Genomic DNA, 14,130 nt, shown 5'->3' with positions numbered 1-14,130 from the left:
AAGGAAGGTTTTCACCAAGTCCTTTAATGTATAGTCAAACCACAGAAAGATGATGTCATCCCCCCACACCTCCAGTTATCCAAGTCAACGTGGACTGAAGAAAGCCAGATCCCCAGCAGCTGTTAATTAGACAGAGGCAATCTTCAATTATGAACTCTGCATTAGACAGGCAGTCCTTTATTAAAGCAGAAGTAGAAAGCGAGACAGAGACAGAATCTAGGATTCATAAGAAGCTGGTGGCATGGACTGCCTATGCCACAGCGGTGGTGGGTGGATTATGGGAGAAGACGTAGTGGTGCTTATTAACAGATTTTGGCTTTTGAACAAGTTGAACTCCAGCTTTTTTTTTTTTTTTTTTTTAAATAAACCGAATGAAAACAAAGTGGGCTGAAGAAGTCATGTGAACACTAGACATCTCTGAGCTCTAGCTGAATGGAACAAGCGTAGTAAACTGTGGCTCATAGAAACCCTCAGGACTAGTAGGGAAGAAAGAAAGGGGAAGACATTAGTTGGCTGTGCCATCAAGACTGAGACAGACTCCGCCGTCTCCACTGACATCACATAGGCATGAGCAGGTGAGCCGGGATTTGAACCAGGCACCTAGCAATGGAGTCCACCTTCTGTCAGCACACCATTGCTTCCTGTGGTGCTTTCCCTTTGTCTTTGCTGCAGAGAGAAGTGGGTGCAAATGCACATATCTGAAGTCCTGGCTGGTCTGGAGTCTGAGACAAGATCACTTAGGTCTGGGAGCTCTGGCTTTATACTGTGCTTGGCTAATTTGGTATCAACATGGTGGGCTGGGAGCTGGGAACCACCAGGTTGTTCATGCTAATCAGAAGAGATACACTGTGCAGTGGGAAGTTATGGGGGCGGGGAGGGAGGGAGAAGAAAGCAGCGTTAGTCTGCAACGATGGAGCAATGATGGAGTCCCCACCACACTTGGCTTTTTTCTTTTTCTTCCTTCTACTTCTTCTTCTTCTTCTTCTTCTTCTTCTTCTTCTTCTTCTTCTTCTTCTTCTTCTTCTCCTCCTCCTCCTCCTCCTCCTCCTCCTCCTCCTCCTCCTCTTCCTCCTCCTCCTCCCCCCTCCTCTTCCTCCTCCTCCTTCTGTATTTTCTACATTACTTGAGAGGTCTGGCTGACTACGATTTAACCCCACTCCTGCTCCGGACTGTCTCCTACTGGTTCCACAGTACCCTGGCCCTACATTTTTCCCATATTTAAAAAAGTGTTCAATGTTCAAGCCGGGTGGTGGTGGCACACATCTTTAATCCTAGCACTCAGGAGGCAGAGGTAGGTGGATCTCTGAGTTTGAGGCCAGCCTGGTCTATAGAGTGGGTTCCAGGACAGCCAAGACTGTTAAACAGAGAAACACTGTCACAACTCTTTCCCAGCAAAAGAGTTCAAGAAAGGTAACCCAGAGGCTGGAGAGACGGCTCGTTGGTTAAGAGCACTTCCAAAAGTCCAGAGTTCCATTCCCAGCAACCACATGGTGGCTCACGGCCATCTATAATGTGATCTGATGCCCTCTTCTGGCCTGCAGGTGTATATACAGGCAGAGCACTGTGTACATAATAATAAATAAATAAATCTTAAAAAAAAAAAAAAAAAAAAAGGTAACTCAAACTTCTAAGATTTCAGTCTCCTGCTAGTCTGGAATTTTGAGAGGATATTGGCAGGTGGGCATGGTGGCAAATGCCTGTAGGCTCTGTTTCTTAACAATTAGACTTTATTATACAATCCAACAATCCTATACAAGGAAAAAGGGTTAAAGGGAAAGAAGATTAAACCTTCCGGTATCTGTTCCACGGGACGGATCCCCAGGTGTCTCTGGCCTGCACGCTGGTCTGGCTTGTAAGCTGGTCTCTCCTCAAATCCACGTGCCATCCTGCTCCAAAAGATGCAGCCTTCTCCTCTCTTCCGCCTGCATCTCCCTCGGGTGTGCAATGGCCAGTCTGGGTCAGGATCCCACACAATAGCCCAGCTGGAGTCTCCCGATCCACCTCCTAAATTTCAGACCCAGGATGGTTCCATTCAGTCTGTCCATGGTGTTTCCAAGAGACAAAGCCTGCCAAGATTGCTTTCACCTGGGACAATGCTTACAATCCTTCCCACACACGCCGACTTAGCACAAGTACGGCAGCCCATGGCAGGTGAGATTCTGTCTACTAACTCTGGTCTCTCCATCTGTGGCAGAATGGAATGGGCAAGGGACCAGGGCATCCAGCATTGTTTGCAGCAGGCTGTGATGTGGGAAAGTCCTTTCCATTCTGGGCATCTGTACCTTTCAGGATTTTTTTGAACTGTTATCATCATGTGTGTATGATATGGGTATATGTGTGCTTAGCATGCATTGGAGGTCAGAGAACAAACTGGGGTCAGTTTGCTCCTCTCACTGAGGGTTCTGGGGACTGAACTCAGACCATCAGGCCTGTGAGGCAACTGCCTTTAGCTGCTGGGCTCCAGAGCCTTCATCGGAAGGAGTAACGACATTTGTGCATTTGACACTCAGCATTCATTCTAGATGCTACTCTTAAGCCTTTTCTCTTTCATTAAAAAAAAAAAAAAAAAAAAAAATCCAACATTGACAAATTTCCATCTCTTTTTAAAAAATAAAGTACAAAATAACATTGTATGGCCCCAGTTTTTGTTTTTGTACAAGACAGCTGCCAGACTCTGCCACATTCTCCCTGGGACTCAGGGCTAATGGAATGGAAGAGTTCCTTCCTGGACACATCGCTAGAATCTATTGTGATCAAATGTAAACTGAGGAACTTGCTCATCAAAGGCCCCTTCCCCTCACAACCTCTTTAAAGAAAAGCCATTAGTGTTTTGTTTACTATTGAGTTGCCAGGACCCTGTGGCTCCTGTGGCATTTCTTCTCTTCAGGGAGTGAGTACCTGCAGAGTCACAACAGTATGCCAGGTATTCAGCTTAGCCACAGAATTCACCCCAAAGACCTGAAGAGATGCATGCAGTAGTGGGCCACAGGGTTGGAGTCAGACACCCTGGGCCGGCTGGGACACTGGCTCTATGTGTATCACTGACCCCCTGTACCCCCCTCTGCACATATCATGAGAGGGAGTGGGGATTAAGCATTTAACCCAAGGCTGGGGGCGCCACATCACCCCATAGAGAAGATCCCTGTACGTCTGTCATCCTGGTGGGCACTATGGGTCTGGACTACTGGAGTGGGGCTGTGAACCACAGCTGCTCTAGGTCGCACTGGCAGTCACGCAGCTGCCTGGATCAGGGCTCTCCTGGGTCTCTGGTCCAAGCTGACGGCTAGACACAGATCTCTCTTGCCAAACAAGTTACAACCCTGGCCTTCAGTCCTCTTACCTTAAAATGGAAGCTCTGCTGGGCATGGTGGCACATTCTCGTCCTCTCAGTACTTGGGAGGCTGAGGCAGGAGGATAGGTTACCCAGGAAGTTGAATCCTGGTGCTACACAATAAGACCTTGCTTCAGAGACAACATAACACACACTACAAAATGGATTTGTGAAGTGATTTCCAAGGGCTGCCTGGAATCCCTCTGTAGTCTTTCCCAGACAGACGGGCCTTGGGGTATAAAAAACAGAATATCAAAACAGCAAGGAAGTGTTGGGCATGATGACGTACACTTTAATTTCAACACTGAGGAAGTAGAGACAGTTGAATCTCTGCGAGTTTGAGGCTACCCTGGTCTACATCATAAGTTCCAGGACAGCCATGGCTGCATAGTGGGCGGGGTGGGGGGGGGCAGGCAGGGGGAGCCACCACGGGGAAGGTAAAGGTATTTTTGTGCCACTCCTCTTTTCTCAGGTTAGTGACAATCAGAGGACCACAGGATATTGAGGCCACATCATGTACACCTGTGCTGCAGAGCAGACAGACGTGGTGCACACACTGAGTCTGCCGTGAAGTCTGAGCAGGAACCTAGGTCTTCAAACAGGTTTAAGGAGTTTGGAGAATAAGACTTTCAAGTTGGAGAATACGTCTCTTAGTTCTGATTTGAACCTGTTCACTGATGACGTCCTAAGCTGGATAATCTACCATGATGAGTTAGTGTGTAACACTGAAGTAGTAGGGTTGTAAATTCCTGCCATTCAAGTCTACAGCTTTGTTCTAGTGCAGAACTGGAGGCTGAGAGTGACTGCCACATCCAGGCCTGTGGGGGGCTGTGTCCCAGCATTACAGGCCTCAAGAAAAAGAGGACATGGCGTCCTGCCATCCTCTCTGGCAGCAGCTGCTCAGAGGGGTCAGTAAGGAGGGGTGGGGCAAGAAGCCCTTGGGGACAGGGCATTCACAGCCCACCAGTCTGCATGGCCTCAGGCATCGGGTGGCAGCAGAGACCCCCCACAGTGGGCTCAGCTGCCTTCATTAATAGAAGTTCGGCTGTCAGGCAGCAGTCTCTCCTGCTCTCCCTCCTGGGTAGGGAGGCGCCAGCCACTGCACAGGCAGGCTAGCAGCGGACGGTGCAGCCCATTGTAGAGGGCGGTGCCCATAAGCAGGATGAGGAAACCAAGGATCTGCAGTGGGTGGAAGACCTCCCAGCCCAGTGCGAGGGTCAGGGCCCAGATGACCACGGTGCGCAAGCTGTCTAGCACCATGCGGGTGGTGGCGCTCAGTTCCTTGGTGACACTGATCCCTGAGAAGTTGAAGAACGCAATGCTGCTGATGTTGCCCAGCAGGGCCAGGGCGATGAGGGGCTGCCGGCCCACCTGGCAGAAGGCATCCAGTGCATCTTCCAGCATCCCACGAGGGTTTCCACTGAGGGAGCCAGCTGGGATGTAGTCCATGGGCACAAGGAGCAGGGAGAGGATCACAAAGCCAAAGAAGCCTGGGGGAAGCACGGAAGCAGTGCGTCACACTCTCACCCCGCCTGGGGCCTCCCAGCGTGGCCCACAGGGAGGCAGCCTCTCGTCACCGAACCACTGGTTTTTGTTAGGTTCCTGTGGTCCACGCCTGGGATCTGCCCCTCCGCCTTGATGGCAAGCCTCTGTTGACTCAAATGACAACTCACTGGCTCCCAAACTCACAAGTAGCAACTCCAGCCACTGCCCTGTCAGGAAGTCCCTTCCCTCCTCCTGCCTATTGGGGGCTGTGGCTCCAAGGTCACCTCTCCTGCCCTAAGAGGCTCAGAACTGCTCAGCAAATAACTGGCCCTTCCCTTGCTGTCGCCTCCTCTAGAGGAGGGGTGCACATCTTGCTCATTTTCCCCCTGTCTCCTCTCACCTGGCTCACATCTCTGTCCGGAATGGAGGCTCACTCTATCAAGTGGTCACCAGCCCCTGTCCTGGGCTCCACTTTCAGGCGTCCCACAGCACGTGCCTCCCCAGCATGCCCCTCCCACTGTGCCCGCACGCACCCTCGATGCCCACTGCCCTGAGCGGGTGGATGTTGTGCTTGTACACAAATTTCTCCTCTAGTACCATCTGAACGGCCACGATGATCTGCGCCATGACGATCAACAGGTCACCTGAGGAGAAGAGGCTCAGTGAGCAAAGCAGGGCACCCCAGAACCAGGGTGGGGGGTGGCGACAAGAGGATCCAGGAAGGTGGCGCTTCATTGTAAAGCACGCTGCTGCCGCGGCTCTGTCTGGGGTCTGGGTTACTGTAATGAGAAATGCTTGGGGCGGGGCATGTGTCATAACTGGTCCTTCTGTCCTTCTCCAAACCAGCAGTTTGTATTTCTGAACGGGAGCTGCAGGACCAGACAGGCCCTTCGTGCTGCTTGTCTGTCTCTCTTCCTCGGTACAGTCACACTCTTCCGACCTCCCTCAGCCCTCACACTTCTACCCACTAAGAGCAGATCCATGACTCACCCCAGGACAGACAGACAGACAGACAGACACAGACACAGACACACACACACACACACACACACACACACACACACACACACACACGGCAGAGCCTGGAGGAATCTGTGGGATGGCTTTACCCAGGGTTCCGGAGGGGACGGGATGGGAGAAGCGGCCTCACCTGTGATTACGTCACTGAGCTTGTGCTGACTGTCATGTTTGCTAAGGAGGTCAGCCAGGCCAACCACCACCAGTCCTGCGATGGTGGTCAGGATGCCCAGCCACTGGCTTGGTGCCAGCCTCCGGTTCAGGAAGGCCACTGAGAACAGGCCTGTGAAGATGATCACTGCGCCGCGCAGCATCTGGAAGCTTGAGGCGCTGGTCATGTTCAGGGCTGGCAAAGGAAAGGCACGATTACTGGCTGTTGCCATGAAGATGTCCCCAGGGAGGAAGGGACAAGATGAGCTTGCCTCCATTAAACCATAGATGTACATAAGTGAAGTCTGTGGAGGGTGGTAGGGTGGGTGGGTGGGGGGACTGTAGGGTGGGTGGGGAGGGTGGGGATGCTTATTCACTGGTGGTCCCTCAAGCTTGACCTCGCTGGCCAGGTTATTTACTTACCCACGTACATGAGGCTGGTCCCAGTCATGTCACACAGGGCTGGGGGCAGGAAAAGTAGGGCGCTGAAGGGTTGCTGGGGCTCCACACTGGAGTCTGGCTGTCTTGTGGCTCGGCACCGGAGCAGGTAGAAGGCAGCGAGGCACGAGAACTCCCCCAGGAACATGCCCACTGCCTGAAGAGACAAGGTTCAAGGACTCAGCACAGAATGGTCTTTGGAGTCACCTTTAATTGTATTGCTTTTTGTTTGTTTTAATATAACTGCATTTCAGAGCTTACCTAGAAGCCCAAAATGTCAAACAGACAAAAGCAGAAAAGCTGTGAGTGGCCATCCAGGCCCCTAGGCCTGTCTGTCACAGGGGCCCCAGGACATCTCACTGGATACCCTGTGGGGCGTGGCACGGAGTGAAATCAGTCCATTAGGCCTACCTTTTACAATCCAGATATAGTCAGACAGGTTCAAAGACTCATAGAGGCCTGATAGTGTGGGTAAGCTAACACACTGGGGTATAAACCTGAGTCTTCCAACTCTTAGCCCAGAAATAGGGTGTCTTTTATTGTCTCCATCCCTGTGACGTTCTGGGCCTCATGGAGATGTATGACACACTTTTGTCACTGGAGCTGGAGTGTTCCATGTGTGAGAGCATAAGCGTTCACTCATCAGGACTCACGCAGACCTCCCACAGAGGACTGTGCCCCTCCCATGGACTCTGGCCCTATTCTGGGAGAGGAGAGAGGCAGGTAGCTTTTGGGGAGCCAGGGTAGCTTCTCCCCTAGGCCAGGAGAGAGATCAGCTCCACGGTGCCTGGATGAAGCCTGGGGGATGGGGGGAGGGTAATGCTGGTACCTGGAGGAAGGGATGCTTGAAGCTGTGCTCCTTGCTTCCTCCACAGCCCTCAGCTACGAAGTTGTCTGCCCACCTGCAGCAGAGAGACAGAAGGTCAGACTGGCAGCACGACTCATGGTCAGCCTCTGATGCCCGTCCTTTTCAGAGGAGCCTGTCTTCATAGGGAGGGATTTTAAGATATATCTCATCAACTTATGCATGTAGAATCACAGCACCTGTGCGCCTGCAACGTGTAGAAATCGGATATTATTATTACATTAGTGCTGTTTATATGAAGCATGTTGTACCCACTGCTCCTCAAAATACAATTAAAGCCACTGTTTGAAACTTAGTGTATTAAACATACACATGGCAAAAAAAAAAAAAAAAAAAAAAAAAAAAGTCATTTTTCTCCCTTTTTCTTTTTCCCAAGACAAGGTCTCACTATATAATCCAAGGCAGGAATAGGTAGGGTGGGAAGTTGAAGGTGGACTTCTTGGCAGAGGAAGAGGACTCTGGGGAGAAGAAAGAGGAGGGTCTTTTCACCAAGAGCCGTGGTGTAAGAAGTGACTGAGCCGGGGCTAGGTGCCTGGGCTGACTTAAATGAGCTAGTTGAGAGTCTGCCCAGCTATGGCCTTTGCTTCAAAATATTAAAAGGCGTCAGTGTCTTTATTTCTGGCCTGCAGGTCACCAACCAAGCCCCTGGTCTAGAGGGGCACTCGGGCCTGGGAGATGACCACTGGATCCCTCACAGGCAGGAAGGCCCTTCTAACGCTTACTAAAGCATGTGGCACCTGCCATGGAATGCTACGCCGGTGAGCACCACCACAGACACAGACTGGGAAACCCTGAGAAACATCCAGCTCTTGGCTTCCTGGCACACTTCAGGAAGCGCCACCCACCACTCTGAATTGTTGCCATCTGAGCTCAAAACAGAAGACATTTTTTTTTTTTTTTTTTTTTTATCCAGGTGCTATACTTTAGAGCATAGACTGACCCTCAGGAAGATCTAGATCCATCTATGTGGCCGTCACCCTCCAGCACCCTGGGCTACTGCTTGTGTTGCTCATATCTAACACTCACTCTGGTCCTCCACTCACTGAGGTCTGAGTGAGTTTAGCCTGGGTCCTTCCACGCTCCCCACCTGCTGCTCCCTGCACACCACTGCACAGCCCAAGAGGTTCTGTTGAGTGACCCAGCTTTCCAGACCCTCGTTCATGAATTTTGATAGGCGCTTTGGCCCTGGACCCAGCGTCCATGAGATTGACTTCCCACAGGACAGGTCTGAAGTGGCCTCCAATGATGCTACACGAACAGTGTAGGCCTGTCTCATAGGGAGTTAGCTGGCTGGCTGCCCAGTTGAGCCTTTCTTCTTAAGACTTGTCTAAGCTTTCTCCACAAGGTAGGTCTGGTTTGTCTGGACAGGCACTGCTTGGCTGGCTTCCCACTGGAGAAATGGAATCTCTTTGTATCCAAGAACCTATCCAACCAAGGGGCTAGGTGTCAGCTACCAGCCCAACGCATCTCTTCAGGCCTGGGAGGAGGCAGGAGGAGGGGGTCCTGGGTCACAATGCACATTTAACAGACAAGAGCCAAAATCCAGTCTTGAAGGGTCTGAGGATGACAGCTGTGACCCCTAAAGTCCGATGGCACTTTGCTGCCTGGCAGACTTCCCCAACATCTTTCCAGCCCCCACAAATATTTTTCTTTTTTCTTTGGGTTCCAGAGACTCCTAGGCCAACGCTGGCAGGTTTTGAAAGTAGTACGTAACGCAAGCCCTGTAAACCAGGCCTCCTGCAGGTGTTCAGTGGACACCCCTTTTATTTCCTTTTCCCCTTCCTGGTGGGGTCCGTGTGCCCTCACTGGGCTCCGGCTTACAAGTTCCTAGGGGAGCATTCAGTCTCTGGACACTCTCTGCTGCTTGAGGCAGAGGAGGCCAGAGGGGTTCTGATTGGTGTCTCCGAAGTTCCACAGCCATGACATGTGGAACTAAGAGAAACTTGGCCATCATCCTGCAAACCCCGTATTTGACACATGGAGGTACCTAGAGTCCAAGATGGGCCATCATACTCGGCCATGGGTAACAGGGCTGGTACTGGGAATGCTAACATCTACCTAGCTCCATGCCTTCACCCTCTCAACTCTTCCCAACCTTCTTATTCCAGACGGTTCCTCCTGAGGTGAGGAGAGGTCAGCAGGCTGGCTCTGTGGTGGGTTAACTGCTGGGTGGTGGTGTGTCCCTTGCAGCAGGACTTCCTTGCCCACACCCAACAGCTCAGCATTCTGGGAGTTGTGCACCCAGGGGTGACAGGCAGAGACTGAAGAAATGTCTGAAATGTCATCACTGCTGATTCCTATAGAATTGCTGCCATTTCCCCCTGAATCCACAGGTCGTCAAGCTACTGAGAGAGATTCTTTGTCTCCTCCAGCGGTCTTCAGAAGGGCCATGACTTCCCCATGAGCAGGTGGCCCACATGAGAGGATACATGACGGCAAGCCCTCCCATTGCTGCTGGTGAGAAGACCTTCCCACAGCTCTGTGGGGGAACAGCGCAACGATCATACCCATTTTACAGCTGAGGAGACTTAAGGCTCACAGAGGCCCAGCGCCTCTTCTCAGTACCTGGCCTCCAAATCCCACTCTCTCCGTTCCACTGCACTTGTCTCTTGGCAGGCTCTCTCAAGCTGATCCTGTGGGCACGCTGAAGCAACGATGCCCAGCCACTCATTGAACCAAAAGGGCAGGTGCCAAGTCCTGAGGTCAAAAGTTGAAGGGACAATGGGAGGGAGTGTCCTTTCTAACAGAAGCCTGGGGATGCCACGCAGGGTCTCCTGCCCACAGGTGGAGGCAAGTCAGGCTCTTAAGCCCTCCCTGGCTGTGTGGGCTCTTCCACCCGCAGAAGCTGGGGACAGGGCTGCCTCGGGAGCTTAGGAGGGAGCCTCGAGGGTCTGTTCAACCTTGGTTCTTCTCATGGAGAGCCTCACTCAGCTGTATCCAGGCAACGAAGCTCTGAAATGGGTACTAGCCATAGGCACTGAAGCAGGCAGACATAATGGCTCAAGGGTACGGTCACAGAAGCAGCTGGTGAGGAGACGAGGAAACAGCCATGGAAAGGAGAAGCAAAACTTCCCAGTGAGGGGACCTTAGCCAACACCCAGGCCATGGGTAAGGATTATTCAAGGCTACAGGCACATGGTAGCTCTCTGTGGTCTTCTAAAAGCTGCTGGGAGGGCAGGAAAGAGCTGACCTGTGGTGCCTGCAGGGTAGGCGGCACATACTCTCAGGTGCTTCCTCATCTGAGGGTGCCAATCTTCCCAGGGACTCTGGGAAAAGCCATAATGAGCTCCTCTTACGTGTGAGACACTGCCATGGTCTGCCAGAAGCTCTTAAGATGAGCAAGCGGGAAGGCTGACAGTATTCCCGGAACTGGGTAGAAGCTTGCTATCTAGTCCCATAACGGGGGGGGGGGGGGGGGGTGGGCTACCCTGATGGTGGGGTGGAAGCAGGAGGTGCTATTTAAAGAACCTACAGAGCCAGGACTTTGAGGCAGTCCAGTTCTAAGGCCCAGGATGGTGACGGGAATAAAGTCCTAAGGCCTAGGTGCCAACCCCTCCCTGACATCAGTAAGCCAAATCACAAAAAGCAACTTCTTTCATGAGATGCCTATGGGCTTGGTGGTGTGTGGCTTTAAACCCAATACTTGGGAGGTGAAGGCAGGAGGGCCCTGGGTTCAAGGCCAGCTAGGGGATATACAGTGAGACCGTGCTGCAGAACATAATAAACTCTGGATCCTGACTGGCCTGGCGGCGAAGTGCATGGATTCAGGAGTCGGACTGCGGGACTCAGATTGAAACCCTCACTTGAGAAACGAGTCGAAGTTTCATGTAACTGAGTCTTTCTGTGCCTCAGTTTCCCATCGAGGGATGATGAGCCCATCGACCTCCCTCCCTGAGATCATGAGAAAGGATGCTAAGGTCACTTGGTAGACCTGGGTGCTGTGTCAGCGAGGCAGGCCCTCCGGCAGCTCACACCTGGTGAGCTTGCTGCTCTCCCCACCTTAGGCCTCCTAGAGTATCTTTCTCACTGTTTATTTTGCAACAATGTTAACAGTCCAGACCTGGGCCCCACCTTAGGATGGGGGTGGGGGCTGAGGGGCGGAGGGGGGCTCCCAAGAGGCCCCGCACAAGGTGGTGGGGCAAAGGACAGGATCAAAGGTTAAAGACTCTCACCTGGAAGCCTTCCTCCTGACTCTCCAGCAGCCTCAAAGGGTGGGGCTTCCTGGGCCTGAGGATGCCTTGGCTTCCTACCTGACCGGTTTGGAGGTTTTTTTTTTTTTTTTTTTTTTTTTTTTTTTTTTAAAGGAAGGACTGAGTCAGCTTGGTTTATCTAAGCAGCAAGTGACCATTTGGATTCATCCTGGAGACAGCAGCCTTGACAGGCTAAAAGCCACTCAGGGCGTTCAGAGCGGTCCTTGGCTGCTGTGGTCCATCACAAGACACCCAGAGATAAACTCAAGCAGTGCACAGGCCCCACTCTGGGTTCCATAGACTGTGCCCTTCTTTAGGGGAGGAAGGAAGGGGACCCACTGTGGCTGGCATGCGATTACACACCTCTTCCACTTCAGATATTAAACATCTCTGAGCCAGGGACTTTCTCTCGGTCATCTCTTCCTTCCTCTCTCCCACCCTGTAGGTACCTTACAGTCACCTGATGAAGTGGCTACTTCTCTCCTGGGCACTTCTCAGCTCTGACAGACTTTGTGAGATAAAAGAAACCTGAGAAGTAAGTAAGAAATGGCCACTCAAGGGTCACAGCCAGCTTTTCAAGGCAGGGAGACTAACAGAAAGCTCAAGGAAACCCAGAGTCCAGCCCCAGAGGTCAGGGAACCTTTTACTGGGAGTCAACACACCAACTCTTCTTGCCTAGCAGGGCTCAGTAAGAAATCGAGGCCAGACTTGGAGAGGGGCACGGTCCACTGTTGTCCCTGGGCACACTGGACCCAGGATGGGTGCTGCTCGCTCACTGAGGCTTTTAGATGGTTGAGTAGATAAGAAAGACCTTGCCCAGAGGTGGAGATAGAGCGACAAAGAACTGCCAAGATAAAGGACAGACCTTTCTGCCTATCGTGGAGAGGGCCTTGTTGAGAGGGCCAAGTTGGGCTTCTCAGCTTTGTGATGCACAGTCCTCAGCTCCTAACCTCTGAAGACTGTTACTCCCACACACCAGAGCTGAAGTTCCCTGCTACCTTTCTGGTTTGGGTTAAGGGCCCTTGTCCCTGACAGACACTTTCTTTGATCCTAGTGGTTTCACTCTGGGACCGGTTTCTACCACCCGCCTTTGTGTTTCCTGCCTCACCAGTACCTGCCAGGTGTTCTCATGTGCAAGCAGAGGCACAGAGGATCCCAGCCTCAAGTAGCTCTTTATCATTTACCACACTGCTTATTTCTTCTTTCAATCCTGCCACGTTCAACAAGTCACTCCTCAGGTCGGGGTGCCCTCTCTCTTACTATGAAGGTTTGAAAAAGTCCAGCTGGGCATCTGATGCTGTGAACAAGCCACTCTGAGCTGGCCTTCCTCTGTCCTGCCTCCAAACCTCTGCCACATAAGAGTCCCAAGTAAGCATCAAGATGTAGTCCAACGAACGACCCCATGGCCACCTTCATCATTCCTTCAGCTGGGCCACTGCAGGAGCACTGGTGCTTTTCCCGCAGGCCGCCAGCCCCAGCAGGGAGGCGCTCAGTCTCTGACCACAGCTATCAGAGCGCCGCTGTCGAGCGGAACTGATCCAACCTCAAAGATGAGGAAACTGAGGCTGGGAGACAGAAGTGACCGTGAATCAAAGCGGCCTTCAGATGCCCGCATTCTCCCGGCCTCTCATCCCTTCGTCCACACCAGGGGCCCTGGTGGGGCTGAGGAGAGCAGCCGAGCGGAGAGGCGCGGAACAGAGCAGGGAGCAGGGTGTCCGCACCCACGGGTCCAGCAGGCCCCTCCCGCCCGACCCAGACTCACTTTGCTGAAAGCGTGTTGATGGAGCCCGTGACCAGCATGAGCACGGCCAGGCACAGCTGGTACTTGGTCCAGGCCATAGTGGTGGACACGAGAGACCACTTGAGGCAGCAGCTCCAACCCGGGTCACCGGGAGGTGGGAACTTCGACTCAAGAGCTTCCGGGCCGGGAGTCACGTGACCCCGCTGGTCCCCGCCCCACTCCCGCTAGCTCCGCCCCATAGCTGCGGCGGGTCTGCAGCTGGCACGCTGTCCCGGGAGTGGGCCATCATATTTTCTTTTTTTCTCTTGCTCTTTTTCTTTTTCTTTTTGCATTGCTAGTTTCTCAAGCGTGCTAAACGAGCTCTGTACTTCTGAGCGCACACTCCCAGGCCCTTGGCTTTTGGGTTTGTAAAGTGGGCACTTGGGATCACACAGAGATGCTTAGACCTTCTTAGAGCATTTTTGAGAGATTGAGCCTAGCGACCTGGTAAAAGTCACAGCGTGGGAATCTCCTCTCTTCAGAGAACTGGAGTCCCGGGAGATGTCCCTAAGGATCCCAGCCGATTGATTTGCTCACATCTTCAGTTAAGGGGCATTAGAATAGAGTTCCAGCTTCCAGTAGGGTGTTTTACAGGTAAAGAACAAATTGGGTGTGCAATCCCAGCACTTGAAAGTGGAAGGCAGGATGATCAGGAGCTCAGAGCCAGTTTCCATTATATAAGGAGTCTGAGACCAGCCTGGGTTACTAAGTAAATAAATAATTAAAATAAAATGAGAACCTAAACTCAGAGAAGCCCAAAGATTTAAGATCATGCTTATGAATGGCTGGTGTGTGTGTGTGTGTGTGGGGGGGGGGGGGTTCTGTGGATTCAAGTTCTTTTGGCTCTCAAACAATGTGGCTTCTATAGTTCCTG

At 52.2% G+C, this 14,130-nt stretch overlaps 1 protein-coding gene across 1 annotated transcript; it reads right to left on the bottom strand.

Moving 5' to 3' along the window:
- Nucleotides 1-4,340: 4,340 nt before the first annotated feature.
- On the bottom strand, nucleotides 4,341-13,393 carry Slc35f6 (solute carrier family 35 member F6). The gene is made up of 6 exons (XM_051172325.1): nucleotides 13,239-13,393; nucleotides 7,251-7,323; nucleotides 6,407-6,578; nucleotides 5,967-6,179; nucleotides 5,350-5,460; nucleotides 4,341-4,821 (listed from the first exon to the last, which is right to left on the bottom strand). The coding sequence occupies exons 1-6, from the start codon at nucleotides 13,313-13,315 to the stop codon at nucleotides 4,349-4,351; spliced, it is 1,119 nt and encodes a 372-aa protein (XP_051028282.1). The 5' UTR covers nucleotides 13,316-13,393; the 3' UTR covers nucleotides 4,341-4,348.
- Nucleotides 13,394-14,130: the final 737 nt, after the last annotated feature.

Source organism: Acomys russatus, chromosome 1 (assembly GCF_903995435.1).
Source record: "Acomys russatus chromosome 1, mAcoRus1.1, whole genome shotgun sequence".
Taxonomy (NCBI): Eukaryota; Metazoa; Chordata; class Mammalia; order Rodentia; family Muridae; genus Acomys; species Acomys russatus.
Note: the sequence above shows the minus strand (reverse complement) of the source record. Positions and strands in the feature narration are given on the sequence as shown.

What these genes read in the sequence shown, in the direction of transcription:
- Slc35f6 (XM_051172325.1), bottom strand. Translation starts at nt 13,315, where the DNA reads ATGGCCTGGACCAAGTACCAGCTGTGCCTGGCCGTGCTCATGCTGGTC. An exon ending in ATCAACACGCTTTCAGCAAA is followed by an intron (nt 7,324 to 13,238) that starts GTGAGTCTGGGT and finishes TCTCTGCTGCAG; the next exon opens with GTGGGCAGACAACTTCGTAG. An exon ending in CAGGGCAGTGGGCATCGAGG is followed by an intron (nt 4,822 to 5,349) that starts GTGCGTGCGGGC and finishes TGCTTCCCCCAG; the next exon opens with GCTTCTTTGGCTTTGTGATC.